Source organism: Semicossyphus pulcher, unplaced genomic scaffold (genome assembly GCF_022749685.1).
Source record: "Semicossyphus pulcher isolate SPU_LCO1_2020_fin unplaced genomic scaffold, fSemPul1.0.p SCAF_10, whole genome shotgun sequence".
Lineage (NCBI taxonomy): Eukaryota > Metazoa > Chordata > Actinopteri > Labriformes > Labridae > Semicossyphus > Semicossyphus pulcher.
The window spans coordinates 4107006-4125326 of NW_027211604.1; the positions used below are offsets into that span (position 1 = coordinate 4107006).

Here is an 18321-nt window from a genome sequence, read left to right on the forward strand (position 1 = left end):
GTAATATCTCTCCATCAGGTGTGAAGGAAGTAAATCTTTTACTTGAGAAAAGGCTCTAATAGCACATTATTTTAATAATATTTTACATGTCAAAGTCTTGCATTCAAAAGCTTACTCAAATAAATGTACATAAATATTACCATCAAAATATAAGTTACAATACAAAAATTCAATATGGCTCATTTCAAAATTATACTATGGTATATCACTGTTAAGTGGCTTATTCGAGAGCATCCCTTCCATATTATACCTGGTAAAAGTGGAACTTATTTCTTCCATCATACATCATAATCTAATAGCTGATGTTGGCAAAATTGTAAATGTGTAAAGTGGGATTAAAGTGACAGATTAGCATATTCATAATGTAGAATGCTGCGCTGTGTGTTACATTATCATGTCACTGAATGATTGATGCTGTAATTAAATAATTTGTAGCAATCAGACAAAATCAATTATTTTCAATATAAAATCATTACATTAAAATTGGCTTATACAAGCAATAAAATAAAGAAAGTGGAGTGAGAAAAGTGATATATTTACCTCTGAAATGTTGTGGAGTAGAAGTTAAAAGTAGCATAAAAGGGAAGTACAGTACAATAATAAAAAACTGACTAACTATTTACAATCCCCTGGTTTACACATAAATATATATAAAATGTATTATCTATATAATACCGTGAATTCATACGATACAATATGTACCGCTAAGTGTATTTAAAAATTAGGATTTAACCCTCAGTAAGGGGCGGTATTATGTAATGAAAGGTTGCAGCCAGCCGATAATACATTGGTAGAAGAAGAAGAGTTTTTAAAACCGCCTTCTTTCACGCTTGTTGATGACATGAGGCTGTACGTGACAGCGTCTCAGTTTTAACTTCCGCACACTAATATGAACAAGATAAGCCGAAGCTACTGTTAGCGTTCACGCAATAGTTATCTTAAGGTAAGTGTTTCCTAATTTTTAAGACTTGGTGAACGTGTCATAACTTGATTACCTTAACAACTAGCTAAACTGTCATCGTGGAGTGGGACATGCTCAGTCGCTCCGCGCGAAAACAAAACAGAAAAAAAGTGTCGTGGCGTTAATACTTAGCCATTAACCGATGGCAAATGATGGAAAAATAATGCTGCTTTATTGAACCGTTTTAGTCAGTACTACAGCGGATTACATTTTTAACATTAAATGTGACTGCTGACAGGATATTAATCGTACTACGTAGGTTAGCTCACATGCTAAAATGCTAACACCACTGGGAACAATCAAGGAGGGGCGTTAGCTAAACTACCTAATTCCAGTGGTATTTTATTTTGACAAACGTATTACTTTAAGCTTTAAACTTCGCGGCATTTCGTAGAAAGACCACATTAAGTTATTAATGGACGACAACAACAACAACAACAACAACAACAACAACAACAACAACTCATTGTGGACATTGTTAGCTGTCCTTAACAATCCACTGGTCACACAGAAAATTCAGGACATTTTGTGAAAACACTGTTAACTTCAGAGGACGACTTTCAGGTACAGGTTAGCAAAGTCTCCCTTTTGTCCTGCCTCCAGTAAACAAAATACATGACTGATGAAACTGTAATTCCGTCAGAATAGTGGACCACGTTGTACATTAACCATACCCACACGTTGTTTGCTATACTTTACAAATATGATGGAGCATACACAGAAAGACTATCATAATATTTCCTTCACTTTTAGAAGCGTTATGTAGCAATATGAAGATAGGGTGTGTAGTGGCTGAGCCGGTTCGTTAAGAAGAAGCACCCATTGTGTTATGCTTAAACAGTACTGTAATGCCTATAATTCACTTTGTCATTTCCACTTAGAAGAATGCATTTCATTTGATTTCCCCCCTTACATACAGCTGCACTTTGTAACTTTTGTTGGCTGCAAAGTGCACATATGCCCACAAGCCTCGTTTTTAACCTCATCCTCAAGTCCGAGCCAAATTCCACCCACTGCATATTTTTGAAAAATGCGAACATGTGGGCAAGCAGCTGCGGAGGGGGTGGTGGATTTTGAGGCAGTTAAGTTACATCCCATTGCCAGTGAATAAAAGAGGGCATTCAGAGATAAGTCAGAGTAGCACCTTGTTTTAACAGTCAGGGAAATACTGACAAGCCAAAACAGTTTGGAAGATAAGCTCAGTATTTCAAGTTTTTCTTGGAGACATTAAAGGTGAATCACAGTATTTTTTCACCTAGGCCTTATTGCTTCATGTTTAGGCGTGTAAATGGTTAGTAGGTACTAAAACTTTTGGTATTGCTCCAAAGCTTTAGCCAGCAGCTGTTATGGCTACAACGTAATCCTTGGGAGCAAATGAACCTTTTATCAAAGTACATCCTCTAAAAGTGCTGGCTTTTCCCTTGACAGTCTTCAGCTGTTATTCTTAATGTCTGACAACAATACAGCAAGGGACCTTCCAGAGACAGACTTTTTTGTTTAGATTTTATTTTTGCTATAAACAGCTCTAACATCATTCTCTTCAAAGCCCAGACTTGCAGAACGAAGGGGTTTGCTGGTCTACCGTCGGCTCAGCCGTTTAGTCTGTAAACTGAAACTGAAACAAAACTCACCCTTTATAAAGTAACACTCATATAATAACCTAAAACAAACTTACTGATGGAGACATCAGTTGACCAGCAACTGCAGAGCACTGCAAAGGAAAATGTGTGTTTCTGTCAGTGAAGTCCGGTGGCTTTGAAGAGAGCGATGCAACGGCTGTCTATGGCTCAAAAGAAGAATCTCAGTCTTTTACAAAATGTCTTTCTCTGTTGGGAATCTTTTCTTATGTTGTTGGACACCTTGAATAATAATCAGAGCCTGTATGTGGCAAAAACAAACACTTTTAGTGGATATAATTTGATCTGGCACATTTGGGATTATGTTGCATCCATGGAAGTCTTCTTTGCGGCTGTTGGCTGAAGAGATCTCATGGGGCAACTCCTGACTGATTTAAACATACTATACGTTTACACACCAGGATATGGACAAGTAGGTCCCACTTTATAAGAATTCCCCTCCATCTATCTGAATTTTAAAAAAGAAGAAAAAATTAAATCAGCTGTCTACTGCTTGATAAAGACGTTTTGAACCCGTCTCTAGTTCGTTGTTCAAAAAAAACTGAGCAGATGCGACTTAATTTGAATGCTGTTAGAGACATTTTTGTATCAGATAAATTTATGTGCCATTATTTGATATTTTCAGACGTCGTCCTCTGTATTTTTAAATAATAAAACTAGCAAGCTAAGTGGTCGTTTCTGTCCAGCATCCGTCATCTAGCAGCACTACTTCTCCTAATCAAGTACACAGAGTTTCTTATGGTGTGTGTTTACTTCCTGCCATTATGCTAATGTTACACAATGTACTCTGTGTGTACATTGTGTGAGGATAGAGGAGCAATTTGTGTAGGTGAAAGCCGACACCACAACTGTATCATAGAACAAATCACGGATGCACCTGAAAACGGTCCTGAGTGAGGATACTGTATCTCATTCTTAAGTTTCAGTTTCCTTTACTGGGAACAACAGCAGTGTGGGAATATTTAAGTATCTATTCCCAGCAACCATTACACATCTGACATCTTTATCAAAACCATGTGTAAACATTGCGTGGGAATGCTGCTGTGCCACCTTAATGCATGAGTAATGTTTTATTCATGTTTATTGTGCATGCACAGTGTGTGAAGAGGACAGTTAATGTTCAGCAAAGGGCTCTGGGTGTGGTTTCCAGCAGCTTGTTTCAGGGTGGAGACTGTCAAGGTTTGGCACTGTGCTCAGGCTTTGTTCAGATGTATGTGAGTTCTGTGGGAAAAACACAGCCAGGTTCATTTCACTGAAATAATTTGGTTGGCTTTGCAGGTAGAACAGCAAAACAGAATCATCTTGAATGGAGGTGTGTTGGCCAAATAAATACATACAGGAATATTATGTATATATAATGCAAATAGAGTTTTGTGGAGCCTATCCCAGCTGTCATTGTGCAAGAGGTGGGATACCCCCTGGACTGGTCGCCAGTCAATCACAGGGCGCCTACTAATATTTCCCTTCATCATTATTAAGTGTACAAAACGTCCACCGAAAATGTGCCGATGACATTATCTCAGGGTGCCAGATAAGGTCTTCATAAAGCTTGTTTTGACTGATAAACTATTTGAAACCAACAATATTCAGCTTATAGGGAAGCAAGACAGAAACTCAGCAAGTCATCAAAATGCAGCAGAATTTACCTAAACATTTATAACTCACTTTCAGGTATCCGTCACTTTGATTGATGTAATTTCTTCTTAATCTTGCAGGTTAATGTGATACTGACTTTACACTGTGCTCTTATGCACAACAATAATGTTACTTTAACAGCAACAAAAACAGACTTGATGTTTGCTGAAGTCCAAGACGTTTCGATGACCTGCATGTTGATTTTCATACAGTGAAATTAATTCAAATCAGCAGCCTGCAACATTCAAATCTGATCGCTACAGCATGTTTGTAATGTGCGTTTCAGTGATTTATGCAAATGTCTTTACAGAGTTGGACAAGATGTCGGATTCAGACTCTGATTGTGACTGTGGCGATGACTTCGGGGGTGACTGTGGTTTCTGCGACTTCGGTCTACAAGTGAAAGCAGTGAGTTTTTAACCAATCAGCAAAATACGAGCAGTCGGCCGCCTTGTAGTTTTCTGTGTCACAGATTAACTTTTTTTCCCCCCTCAGAAATCTATAGCTGCAAACAAGACCAAAGTCACCACCCTCAACCCATCAGGTAAGACACATTTAAGTCTTTATAAAACATAGTGTTTACTGAGCAAACATTTCTTCTTTGAAAAATCTGGAAGCTGTTACAAACTCAGGCCTTACTGTAAGCCTACCTTTTAAATAGCAGCTCGTACAGTAAAGTAAATACACATTTATTTCACTTGCAGGTAGGGCTGCACAATTAATCAAATATTAATCCTGATCACGATTTTGTCTTCCCGCGATTAAACAAACATGATTGACGGAGATTTTGATGTTTAAAATGCTCCACCCGTAGAAAACTGCATGCATATCAAATCAAGCGCGCCCTAAACTAACAGCCCCTCCCCCAGGGGGCGATGGAGAGGTTTGGGCTTCACTTTGGGAGAAAGCCTGGGCTGGCATGCCATGCGATGAGCGCCTACCTTGCAGTGGCAGGTTAGAGTGGAAGAGAAAACAACAGAGACGGTCGGGAGAAACTAAGTCAAGTCAATGTCAGATGTCTGGAACAGAAGACGAAGAGCTGGTCCCCCGAAACGCTGCGTCACTGTTTTTTTGAAAGTATTTCAGGTTTAGGGCGATTGATGTTAAGCAAGACAAAATAATGTGCAAAGAGGACGTCATGAAACCTGTGTCTGCCCCGCAAAAGCAACACAACTAACTAGTTCAACCTGCTGAAAAACAGCACAACTCTGATTAAATACATTAAGGCCTCTGTGTATATACAAGGAGCCTCATTCACTGTCATTAGACTTTAAAAAACATAATTTAATAAAAACTGTGATGCAGACTCGCAGCGCTGACAGGTGGAAGGCTCAGAGGGAGGGAGGGAGGGAGCAGGTGATCACGGACTGAAGTGATGATGTGATATATAACTTAGTTTGATTATGAAGTCTGAAGTTCCTCTGCAGCTCTGTGTGAAATATATGAACTACACAGCAGACTGGAGTCTGTGTTCACAGTGACAGACAGACAGAAAGATCTGCATGATTAACACACAGATCCATGTTATTAAACGTCTGTGTCCTCCCCGTGCTGAGATAATCGCACGTTACAGCTCCTGTTTGTGTCATTCACAGCTTGTGTTCATACTTTATAGTAACTGTGCGCAGAAATATGGACAGATCGTGACCTTGTTGAGCCGGGTACAGAGCATGAGAAACACACAGACCTGTGTTATATCTGTTCGTCTCCTAACATCTGTGGTTGAAAATGGAAACAAATCAAATCCAGATTTTTGCCATCAATCTCCATGACAATGAGTTAAGCTTTGAAGCATTCGGGTCAGCCCTAAACAATATCCACCGTTTGTGTGTTTTCAACGCAATACACGCGTGTGCGTCTCTCTCTGTTCCTTTGCAGAGCATGTGTGACTTTCAGTAGCTAAAACCTCCCTGCGATATCAGAACAAACAGCATGGGGAGGGGCTAGATTAACCAGTGCCACTATTTCATCAATCGCGGGTGGCGTCGTTCTCTTGGGTGGATTTAAAAAAAAGAAGCAAAAATGGGTCGCCAAATATACAGTACTTGGCGGCTGTTGACATAAAGTCTGTAGCCTTTTTTAACTGCGGCTCCGCCTCAGGGACTATCGTGCCACCTTTGTCATTCTACATTGGACCACGCAACGCCGACGCAAAACCACCCCAGTGTGTGTTTTTACAAAGTGTTCTGCCGTTGCGGACGCTAAACATGCACAAGGTGTAAACAAACAGTGCATGCTTCAAGTACACACACATGGTGCTGTTCGGCCCTGCCAGCTCCACCGTTTACACAGACTCCATTCCGCCTCTGTTACGTCTCCGATACTACCTCTGATGCCAGCTCAGAGGCCCAACGCCCCACCATTACTCCTCTGTGCCTTTTATATAGAAGATGGAGCGTAACAGAGGCGTGTTAATCCCGCCTTGAACTGGCAGTGAAAAAGAGCTCTGTGTGTGGGAAGCTCTGCTGTTTACTTAAATGATCAGCTGCTGCTTTGAGGACAAAACAAACAATCACGTAATGTTTCCCTTTGACATACTTCCCCCACACTCGACCTTTAAATCGAAGCCATTTTAAAGGTTATGAAGGTTTCTCTCCGTGGCGATGTTCACCTTATAATGATAACTTAACTCTGTTTTCCAACACAGTGCTGCAGGCTTTCTATTCACTGCAATCACACAGCTCCCATCTATGACATCACGCTGTGACTATGATCGAACTTCTGGCTCTACCAGTGTTTTTACTGTTTTACTGCACTGTTTACTTTTGTCTCATGTTGTTACTGAAGCCAAAGACCAGCAACCAGCATTCATACAACTATATTATAGCTGTAACATCATTTTGTGTCAATTGAGTTTAGTCATAATTTATTTGCTATTTTCAAAGCATAGAGGATTTGATCCGTGACCAGAGGCCGCTGTGAAGCGATGCGTTTCACTTACTTCAAGATGTGTTGCTAAAGATTGAAATCTCAGAGACAAACAGCTGATTTTTCACAAAAGCTTTGATTGTAACATCGAGGAATTTTGGTCATTTGATGTGAACCCTGCCCAAGTCATGACTCGAGTTCACAGAACTAAACAAACTATTTTTATCTGCATTTGTGAGATAAAAAAATGAATGAATAGATGCTGGAAAAATGTTGATGAGTAAGAAGCATCTGTTTATGAAACTGAAACTGTAACCTTTGCTCCTCTCAGCTGCACGAAACTGATGTGTTTTGTTTTGTTTTTTTTAGATGAGGTTATCGATCGATGGAACGGTATCCCTTATGATATCAGAAAATTGTCCGGACAGAGGATGAAACTTTGTGCCTTCTGGCTTCCTATTCTGCTGCAGCGTGAAGAATCCAGCTGTATTTCCTGCTGGGCTTTAGAGATAGGCCTAATCGACTCAGAGTAAGTTCTATTCTGAGTATATTCTTTAAGTAAACAGTTAAATCATTTTTAATCTTCAGTTAGACAGCCAAAGATTCTTCTCCTTCTTACAGCAATGATATGAGTTTGAAGCAGCTGCACAAGATAGAAACACTGGAAGCCGTCCTCAGAGCCTTGGAGAAAGGAACTGTGAGTTGATATAATAATAAAAATAAAATATAACCCCTTTTAAAACAAACAGAAACAGACTGCTGTGGAAACGTGTTTGCTTTCTCCTAATGGCAGCCATCTGCACTAAAACTTGACTTGGATATTGTTAATGTTGGCGATCTTAATTTAGCTCACCAACGTGCCGTTGGTATTTGCCAACTTCCTGACTGACAGCAGAGAGTTTGGGGAGATGTTCTTAGGAAGCTGATTGTGTAAAGAGAGGCTTAAAGTCAACTTTGACTGCTGCATGATTCATGAACTAAAGCTGCAGAGTTTCTTTTTAGTATGAGCTTTATCAATGTGGCTGCCATACTTTATACTTGGATGAAATATTAACATTATAACTATATGCATAACTTTTTCAAAGTACCTTTGAAGTCTTTTTGTGGCCAGACATTGTAGTAGAAGAAGTGTGCAGCATTGTCCTTCCCCTCACATAAAAAATGTCAAGATTTACTTGGGAGTTGCAGGAAAACTCTCGGTCTTGAGTATTGAAGTTGTGTGCTGTAACGTATTACACTTTCCGTTTGAACCAAAAGAGGGGTTGTGCTGCATTTTGTAACGTTTGTTTTCAATCTAAACTGCTTGTTTCTTTTCTGTTGCAGTTGAAAAAGGACCAAACAAAGCATGTTTTCATGATAAGCAACATGTTTAACTTGGTAAGTCTGAAAAATATCAATATAAACTCTTTCTATTACCAAGAAATGTACCTCAAACAGTGGCAGAAGCACATTTCTATCTGATTGTAGATTATATTAATAATAATACATTTTTATAGCATTTTCTAAACATAAAATGAAGCTCAACGTGCTGCTAAACGACATACATTTTAGTGCTGTCAAAATAATGCGTTAATTTCGATTAAAGCTCCTTTTTCGCTGGTTATGAAACAGACAGAAATTAATTCTGATGACTCGATATGAGCTACAAAAGCAAACCAGACAATCAGCCTTAACATTTGCTTGTATTATTTTGGCCAACCGCGGACGTCTGGTTAAATTGGGAAGCGTCCTCCCGCAATTACCGTGTATCGCCTTTAGGTGGCGCCCAAGACAACGAAACTGAAATCTTCGAGATCGTCAGTTTTATGTGAATAAGAGAGTATAATTAAAGTGTGGAAGTAAAATATAACCATCTAGAAACAGGGTTAGTCTACACGCGATGTGGTGCTTTTCACAAAAACCATCGATATATGCGAAGTAATTACCAAGCCTGTAATTAATACGATTATTGAATCGCTTGACAGCACTAATAAAGATAAAGTCGATAGTTAAGTTGATTATACATGTCTCTACCAGCCTTTCCTAAACTTCAGAACGCCGTGGCCCAGTTTGAAATCTAAACTTTTCTTTGGCTCTTGAGATGAAAATGAAGTTTTTCCTAAACAGATAAATTCTATGTGAAAGTGGACGTGCTGTTAAGTCCATCTTCTCTTGTCACCAGCGGGCTGCAGCCCACACTTTGGGAATCACTGGTCTATGTAATGGTCAAAAGACATAGTTGAATGCGTTTTCCACTTGACACCTTTACCTGAAGGTGTCGTTGTCTCCTCAGCGCTCCCCTGAGGTGTTCGAGGATGCCATACACTGGTTGGAGCGAACGGGAGAACCTCGTATTCGCCATCGTGTAATGGACTTCGGCCATGTTCACACCTGCTTCACAGCCCTGCACTTCGTCTTCACAGAGTGTAAGACACAGTCACACTTACACCATGTGCTCGCAGTGGGTGGATTACAGAGTCTATGTTTATATAATCTCTGAAGCAACTAAATTTCAGCTATTTTAAAGAACAGAAAGACACCATTTTTATGATTTACTTAAACACTGCAGCCTGTTGAATTCATGCACAATCCTCTTGTTGCTTTCAATCAGTTGCTAAGTATGTTCACGAAATGGGCGCTTCCCTGCAGAAGACGATGAATTCACTCCTGGCTCAACCATCTGCGCAGCAAAAAAATGTAAGACGCAGATCTTCTCTTAAACAGGCAGCTGTTGGTCGGTCTTTAACTCTGTGTATGAAAAGTGGCAGCACGAACGTCTCCTGTCATTCACGCTGGTCTTTTTATGTTCCTCATTCAGAAAAGTGAAGAAATGAAGAAGAAAGGAAACGAGAAGTTTCAGAGTCAGCACTACGAAGACGCTGTGAAGTTTTACTCCAAAGCCATCAGATATTAGTAAGTTGATGTTTTATGTCACCTTGTTTTCAGTGGATAGTGGCTCCCCTGTTTTATATTATTTAAGTATTTGTACTCATTAACCCTTTGACATGTTCTGATTTAAAAATGTTACATAGTGTTGCACATTTTCTTAGTTTAATATAAGACGCAGTCTGTTTTTGGGGGGTATCCCAGAGGGTTTTCTACAGCTATTTATTAATAAAAACATGTCTACATGAAAAGTTATTTCAACAATATTTCAATTTATTTTCATTTAAAACGCATTCAAAACACAAATTACAGCCTTCCATCTGTTTTCACCGTGTTGAAATCTGCAATCCTGCTAGCTGCCGGTGCTGTAGCTCGCTTAAAACAACGATCGCACGTCATGCGATGTGGCTATTGCACATGCACACATCACAATTTGATTAAACCATATACTGTATAAGTAATTACATTACATTATGTCTTTGTGAAGCTTTTCTTCATATTCTTGAAAACCTTTCTGATGTCACTCTTCCTACAATCTTGGACGATGATATAGCCTCTGAGGACAACGGTGAACATGTCAGGCGTGTAGCCAGCGGCTAGCGATAAACGACTTCCAGTCAAGACTTCCTTTTCCACTTGCTGCATTGTTTACAGACAAATAAACAATTTTTCTTGAGATTTACTTGTTATTAACGGGTCTTACCTTTGCTGAAATTTCAACATCATGATGCAGATTTGTAAGAAGTAAAAATGAAGCTTCGTCAGGTCTGTCGTCAAGAGGAGAGAAAAAAACTACTTTTAAAATGCTCGTACGTTGAACGGAGGTCGGATCGATCATTTATGATGCATTCGAGGGCGTCGGGAAATCTGAACACTGAATGGCTTTTGTGACACCGTGTCAAGGGAATTCATCTCAAGTAAAATTTTAGATCTAGAACAGATGGTTAGCTGTTAGCATGCAGATGTTTGTTTATAGAGATTAATAAGAAGCTAAATCGTGGTCAGATGACGCAGATGGGAGCTGGGTTTTCATTACAGCGAATTATGTTCCGCCTGCTCTTGCTCTCCTCACGTGCTGTTTTTCCTGCATACGCCGCAGCCTGCTGATATGTGATTGGTCAATATTACTCGGACTATAAGCACAGTTCTAACAGAAACCAGAACACTTGCCGTCCCTAAAATCGCCGTCCCTGCCTACAGATTCTACATTTCTACGTAGAATCTGTAAATAGAGATTACTCTTCCTATGACTGGACACGGTCTTAAAAAGGCCAGAAATGGTCTTTAAATCCTCTCTGACTCTGTCAACACATATTTGGACTCACTGGTCTTTGTATAATGGTCAGTAGATAAAGACAGGTTTCATTGGACTGTACTTGTAAAGCGTAGAAGTTGTTGTATGAATCTGTAAGTTTGTGCACTTTAGTAACTGAAATTAATTTCCTCTCCATCCAGCCCTGACAACCACATCATTTATGGGAACAGAGCCCTCTGCTATATCCGCTGTAAGAAGTATCTGTAAGTATCATTCGTTCTGCGCCAATCATTTGTAAATAACTTTAATCACATCAAGCAATTGTAAGTGGTTGTAATATTTAGGAGGAGTAATAAGAAATGAGACGGTTTTAAAAAGTGTCTCAGAGAAGGAATGAACTCCGACAGGCTCAGCAACACGTTTATTTTTCTACTAATGAGTCCAGGAGTGAGAGCATTTTATCGTCAATGTTTTAACCTGTGAGATTGCGATCCGATCTGTCATTTAGTTTACAAGTGTTCAGTGTCACCAAGCGTCCAGTCCTCAGTTCCCTCTTTAAGAATGAAGGTCACTTTGACCTCCAAACTGCAGCACAAAGAAAATGTCAACATGTGTAATAAGGAGTCGATCTGAGGCACTTGTTCTAATGTGTCCAACAGTAGAGCAGAGCTGAACCGGGAGCTGTTTCATCTTTGACTTTTGTTTAATTTTAATGTTTAAGGTTTTAACTCAAACATGATTTTTGTGATTTTTACAGAAAAGCTGTTGGTGACGGAAAACGTGCTACTCTGATTAATCCACTCTGGGCTAAGGTATTTATTTATATGTATCAGAATTAGAAGTATTACAAGAGATAGAGAATATAATACAATAAGATACTAAAATAAAACACTAAATAAAACCTCCCAAAGAAAAAGTAGAAATAACAGAAGATTCTGATTCAACATTTATTACATAGAAAATAGAGATATTGGTTGTGATGCTAAGCTAGGCATCATAGAGGCAAAGTTGCTTCAGTAGGGTTGAGTACAGATCCAAGGACCATACTGGCTCTTCATCAGGTACACAGGTATCAAACAGACTCCAAATTCAATGACACACACCAGAGTCTAACACCTAATAATCCTGTTAATGCAGTCTGAGTCCAGACCAGTCAATGAAACTCACTTGAGCCTGTTTGATACCTCTGTCGCTGACAAACAGGGTTTGGTCCAAACTGAAATATCTTAACATTTTAGGGTTGACGGCTGTTACATTTCTGTAACCGCTCAGTGTTCAGAAGATGAATCCCTCTCACTTTGTGATCCAATGTTGTCCTCCAGCCTCACCATGAGATTCATGTGTCTTTTTTCAGGGGACGAATTTTAAGAACTTGGGTGATTTCATAACATTATCATAAAGTTTTAATTTGTCAGACACTTTTATTTATTCAATAGCTGCAAAACTGAACACAAACCCATCCGCCCTTTGGCCTGAGATATACCTTTATCTACGTCAGCGTTGACTCTGCTCGTCCACAAAAATTAACACAACCTGAACAGTAGGGGCAGTGTAGAGGCAGAGCAGCAGGGACAACAATGGCAGAAAGTTCTGAAGACAAGCTGATAGACCAAGTCCACAATTATCCACATCTGTACGATGAGTTATTGCCACTGCACAGCGACAAACATGCCTGTCAAACAGCTGCAGACAGATAAGTTCTAATATAGATTCTGCCGTGATTAACATGATCGTTACCTCCTCGAGTGTTGCCATGTCTGTTGTTTACATCCCGCACGTACAGTAGTTGCATACGGTCTGAGCTCTCTGGTGCGCCCTCTAGAGGTTATTATCCGGTCACACGCATAGTGCAGAGACAATTACGTGAACAGTTACGTTCATGACGCAGACGGTTGTGTAAGGGAACGCAAGGTTAAAAAGCAAGAATATCTCCGGTCTCAGCTGTGCTTTGTGTTCAGCTCTACCAAGTAAACATCCGACACCATAAACTAAGATGGTTAACCAAAGTTATCATGGCCATTATGAGCATGTTAGCATGGTGTTGTTAGCAAAGCCACTAGCATGGCTGTAGAGTCTTAATTTTTCATGTCTCAGATGATGCATAAATAAATACTTTGATACGAATATGTAAAAGAAGCTCCTGTTAAATCTTACTGCACTTCATACTGATTTTCATGTACACATACATTAGCGTGCACCATACACAGCTATAAACATCAGATCAGACTGAATGTCAACAGATGCTAAACCATAATGGGCATAGATAGGAGGACAGACTCTTCTTCATGTCTTTTACTGATGCAAACAGCTGTTATGAGTTTAAAGTTTATTTGTTTGTTTGTTTTTAGGGTCATTACCGATACTGTGAAGCTTTGTATCTGTTGGGAGAGCTCAAAATGGCTATAGACGCAAACAAGTCAGCCCAGCAAATCTGCAGGGGCACCCAGGAGGGGATCAGAGACCTGGAGCAACAACACCTGAAGTTTGTCCATGAAGTGGAACAAGGTATTTTCAGTGCACTCGTGTCATGGATTAAAACACATTTCTAACTGGTATTGAGGCGCTCTTAGTATGTAGTACACACTTCAGTTTACATCTGTGTGAATTAGCGGCCTCCATCCTGCATGAACATCCTCTAAAGACAACTCTACATTTGGTCTTTTAACATCTTGCTTGTCGTGTCCTTCACAGTCACTCATAACTAAAACTTTGTGTTCATCTGCTTTGCTTTTAGTGGAAAAGTTTAAGAAAATTATGAATTTCAGGTAAGTGTAACCTTTTATACACCTCGTGTAAACATGATTTATAAACGCTGAGAAACATTATGAATGACCTTTTTTCCCTGCAGATCTGATGGCGCTAACAAAGCACCGGTAGCAGAGTCTCGACCACAGTCTTTTAAGATCGGTGCTGTAGTAAACGCCAATCCACAGAGCAAGGTTAGTCACTCTCTGTTCATGTTCTGTTAGACACAAAACACTGAAAGTGAATTCACCTTACCGCCTGACCCACACTAAAGGTTTTTTAACATCTTACCTGATGTATAAAATGTGAGAGAGCCCACACATGATAATGATAGACTGAACAGCTTTGTTATTGTAGTGTGTGGAGAGCAACAATATGCCCCAAACAGAACACCACACACTGACAGGTTCATTCACCAACAACCAGAGTCCGACTCTCACAGCTGGAAATCTTACTAAATCTCTCGCGGTCAAACGAGACTTCAGAGTAAACAAACATGGCGGACGACGGGCAGGAAGAATTGGTGATGACACTGGCTGTGTCCAAAACTGCATACTAACGTACTGCTTACTACATACTCAAACAGTATGTCCTGCATACTGCCTACTAACCTGACTATTAGGATGCTGTTCACATCATACTCAGAGCCGTCTTCTCCGTATCACGTGACTTAATCATCTATGTCCGGTCTATCTCCGCCATAGTAGAAGCTGAATAGCCGCAATGCATTTTGGGGCGGTTGAGTACAACCAGTGAGCTCCCGTCTGATACTCAAACATCCGGGACGATCTAGTATACATCCGGGCATTTCTCGCATACACAAATTTGCATACTATGAGATGGGAACGCATGACATACTTTTACGTCACAGTTAGTATGATTAGTATGATTAGTATGATAGTATGCGGTTTCAGACTTCTTATTAAAAATTCAAGAAGAAAAACTGTGGATGAAGTGTTGGAGACGGCGTGAACACGGGCTGTACGTGTCACTTTGTGCTCCCTGTTTGCTTCTGCCGCCATGGCTGCGGTTGTTTTGCTTCCTCCTTCAGTCAGCTCGCTTCCTCATTGGCTATAGTTTCGTTCCACGGGACAATCCACAGAGTGCATGCTCAGCTGTCCTCGGGGTTCCCCCCCACACAGCAGGATAACGGACAGTAAATATCGAACATGTTTAATATTTAAAATCTGTGCGGCTATGACGTTCTTACGAGCAGATCAGCGGCTTAGAGGACTCAAAGAGAAATATTTTGTTAGTCTAGAAGAATTAATCGGTTCAATCATGATACAATGTGCAAGTTAGAAGAGCCACTAAAACTACTAGAAGAAGAGCAACTAACTGATTAAAATGTGAGTTATTTTCTTTTCTACTCTCAATACTTGAAGGAACAGATATAATTTATTCATAAATCTAACAATCAATATACTTTTCTACTTGCTGTTCTTAAATTTTATTACCGATTTATTTAAGTAACCGATAATTAAATTTCTTCATCATTCGATTATGTCCTAATTATCCTGAACACTTAAATATATCAATGATTAATTACGATATTCTCATAGTTCTTTGTCTGCCCTTTATAATTTACATTTTGTGTAGAATGTTTTTTACCCAAAGCCTCTGGAGATAAGAGATTATAATTAGTTGCAGGCAGACGCACCAGCTTTAGAATATGATTAACTTATAAAAAGCAAAAACACTGATTTTGTGTGGACATTTGATTCCGTGTTGATACATTTATGAATTGTGTGTTTTAACAGCCGCCAGATGTTAAAAACAGCAAACCACCGGAGGTTAAAGTCAACAAGCAACCAGGTGAGTTTGTTTTCACTTCAAGTAAAGATCAATGACTGAATATAAAGATGGACGACCTGTCTCCATCTCATCTCGTTGTACAAAAGTGAAGCCATCTTGTGCGTTTGTATCCAAAGTTTGTGCTGTAGAGATCGGCTGGTGGAGCCGCGGTACTAACGTCCCGCCCCCCTTTCTCTAACCAAAACGCACCTTTACCTTGTGGCCTTGACATGTTGGAGCCCTCAGGTGGGCTCAGTCTGCAGCAGAACATCGTCTAGTGTCGGTCTGAATTAGATATTCACGGTTATGGAAAGTTCAATGACTGTAGTGTTAGTGTTAGTTACGTCTCCTCTCGCCGTTCCTCCTCTACTCTGCTACTCGGGAACAGAACGCTGCAGGAGCCCCATTTGTCCACAGAGCTGTCAATCATGAGGTCACGTCCCCTTTTTGTTATAGCATCAAATAACTTATTAAAAGTGTCAGAAAAATAAACACTTGGACATAAATCAACATGATAAGAACTAACGATAAAGACAGAAACTATGATTGATGTAATAGTTTCTCTCATGTCCCATCATGGAGGAGGCGGGCTTTATGACCTATACTGCAGCCAGTCAGCAGGGGGCGATAGAGAGGGTTTGGCTTCACTTTAAGGGAGCTGTCATCTCTTGATTGTCATGCAAACTGACTTTAAACCTGACCTTTAACAATAATAGTAAAATCTTTTTTTTTTATGTCTCCATATCTGTTGTGACTTACAAGGCACATTACTTGTTAATGACAGAATAAGGGTCAAAGTGCCTTTTTAAATTCAGTGTTACTCTGTAGGGGCACCACGTACAGAGGCTGTCCTCGAACAGCTCCGTCTTTGACCTTCCTTGTAATTTGAAAGTATTCCTTTTTTCTTTTAATTAAGTTTCTCTCTCATCTTTTATCTGCTGAGAATTAAAGTTGAAGGCCGACTCCCACAGCTTCACTTTTGATAACATTTAACACCTGTTGGGAACCGGCCTTGGAACATTTTCACACGAGGAGCTGAAAGGATAAAGAAACACACTGTGCACTTGGCCTTGAGACATAACGGTGCATATAGTCATAAAGCACATATTAAAGAATCCAATGAAAAGGCTTTAAATGGATATTTGCACTAGATTTTGACACTTAAAAAGCAGTGATGGAAAAATGATGTGTCACAAAATGTCACAATACTCTTATGATTTCATAATCAGGTGGTAGCCGAAGGTTGTTCTTGTTAAGTTGTTGTTTTAAAGTCCCGTAAATTTTTACATTTCTAGTTTACAATTTATCTTTAAAATAAAGCTGCCTTTAATATTTGTATAGCTGAAACAATGAAGCGGTTTTAGATTTCTTCAATTCACTTTTATTATGAGCTCTGATCATCCACACATGCAGCTAAATGATAAAGAGAACACTCGGGACAGTCGGAAAGGTGTTTCACTAAGTAGCTTTAATTACACACAATCTGTTTCTTTCAAAAAGACACGCCTGATTGACCCATCAGGAACTTCATGTCACATTAGGAGGAGGGGCTTAGACTAGGGCTGCACGATAAAATGTTGAAAATTCACAATTGTGCATGTGCAACAGTCACATTGCAGGACGTGCGATAGCGATTATGCTGCCGTTCATGCTGCACACCTGCTGACTTTGGGTCTGTTGTGTATTATCTTATTTGCTCTGTACATATTTCTTAGGATACAGTTGTTTAGTTACTACTTTTTATATGCCCTTTATTGTAATGTTGCACATGTATCCACATTGCTGCTTTAACACTGTAAATTTCCCCGCCGTGGGACGAATAAAGGATTATCTTATCTTATTAGATTAACGGCAACACATCAAGCTGATACTGTATTGCTTGGTGCAAAAGGAGTACTCACCATTTTCTTGTTTTCCATCACTAATCTACAACAAAAGTCCGTCTGAATATCGTTTGTGCTGCTCTTTATGTGAGAGAGTCTGAGTGTCACCTGCCTGTAAACAGCAAACATGCATGTGACGCTGCTGCCGTCACAGATCATGTTAGCGGGATGATCGAGGCGGGCTTTTAGTTATACATGGCAGCTTTTCAGTGTGTATTTCAATATGAAGTGTGTGTCGTATGGGTTTTCCTTAATCATCTCAATCGTGATGTCACAAAACCAGCGGCTGAACTGCTTTACAGTTATTTTTACATAAGTTCTTATCCTTTCAATCCAGTCCGGAAAACGACTCGGGATCAGCCCAAGCGAAAACAGAAACTCAGTCCTTTTTATGGTCAAGTATTTAATTTACACAGGAGTATCCAAAAACAGGCTTTACCGTGTAATCATTTCATATAGAGTAAAAACATGATTTATTGTTGTTTATATCGTTATCGAGATATGAAAAACCCTGAATCATGATATAGGATTTTGCTCATATGGCCCAGCCCTAGCATGAGGTTGTGTGGGCCGACAGGAAGTAACTTTTGTTTCCAGAAGTTACTGGTCATCACGCTGATAAAACATACATTTGAACATGGTTACAAATGGTACACAAGTCTGTTTGTGTTTATTTGA

At 39.7% G+C, this 18321-nt stretch overlaps 1 protein-coding gene across 2 annotated transcripts in view; it reads left to right on the forward strand.

Moving 5' to 3' along the window:
- The first annotated feature begins 855 nt into the window (after positions 1-855).
- Positions 856-18321, forward strand: part of ttc3 (tetratricopeptide repeat domain 3) — a 40923-nt gene continuing 23457 nt past the window's right edge. The window contains exons 1-15 of one of the 2 annotated variants that reach the window (XM_069674943.1): positions 856-943; positions 4544-4641; positions 4729-4777; positions 7471-7630; positions 7723-7798; positions 8425-8478; positions 9356-9506; positions 9692-9777; positions 9899-9993; positions 11422-11484; positions 11979-12033; positions 13570-13726; positions 13956-13986; positions 14070-14160; positions 15727-15781. In XM_069674943.1, coding sequence (XP_069531044.1) covers positions 4555-4641; positions 4729-4777; positions 7471-7630; positions 7723-7798; positions 8425-8478; positions 9356-9506; positions 9692-9777; positions 9899-9993; positions 11422-11484; positions 11979-12033; positions 13570-13726; positions 13956-13986; positions 14070-14160; positions 15727-15781 — 1210 coding nt within the window. In that variant the 5' untranslated portion in view covers positions 856-943; positions 4544-4554. The remainder of the gene's footprint in view (positions 944-4543; positions 4642-4728; positions 4778-7470; positions 7631-7722; positions 7799-8424; positions 8479-9355; positions 9507-9691; positions 9778-9898; positions 9994-11421; positions 11485-11978; positions 12034-13569; positions 13727-13955; positions 13987-14069; positions 14161-15726; positions 15782-18321) is intronic. The other variant, XM_069674947.1, reaches the window with a different exon arrangement.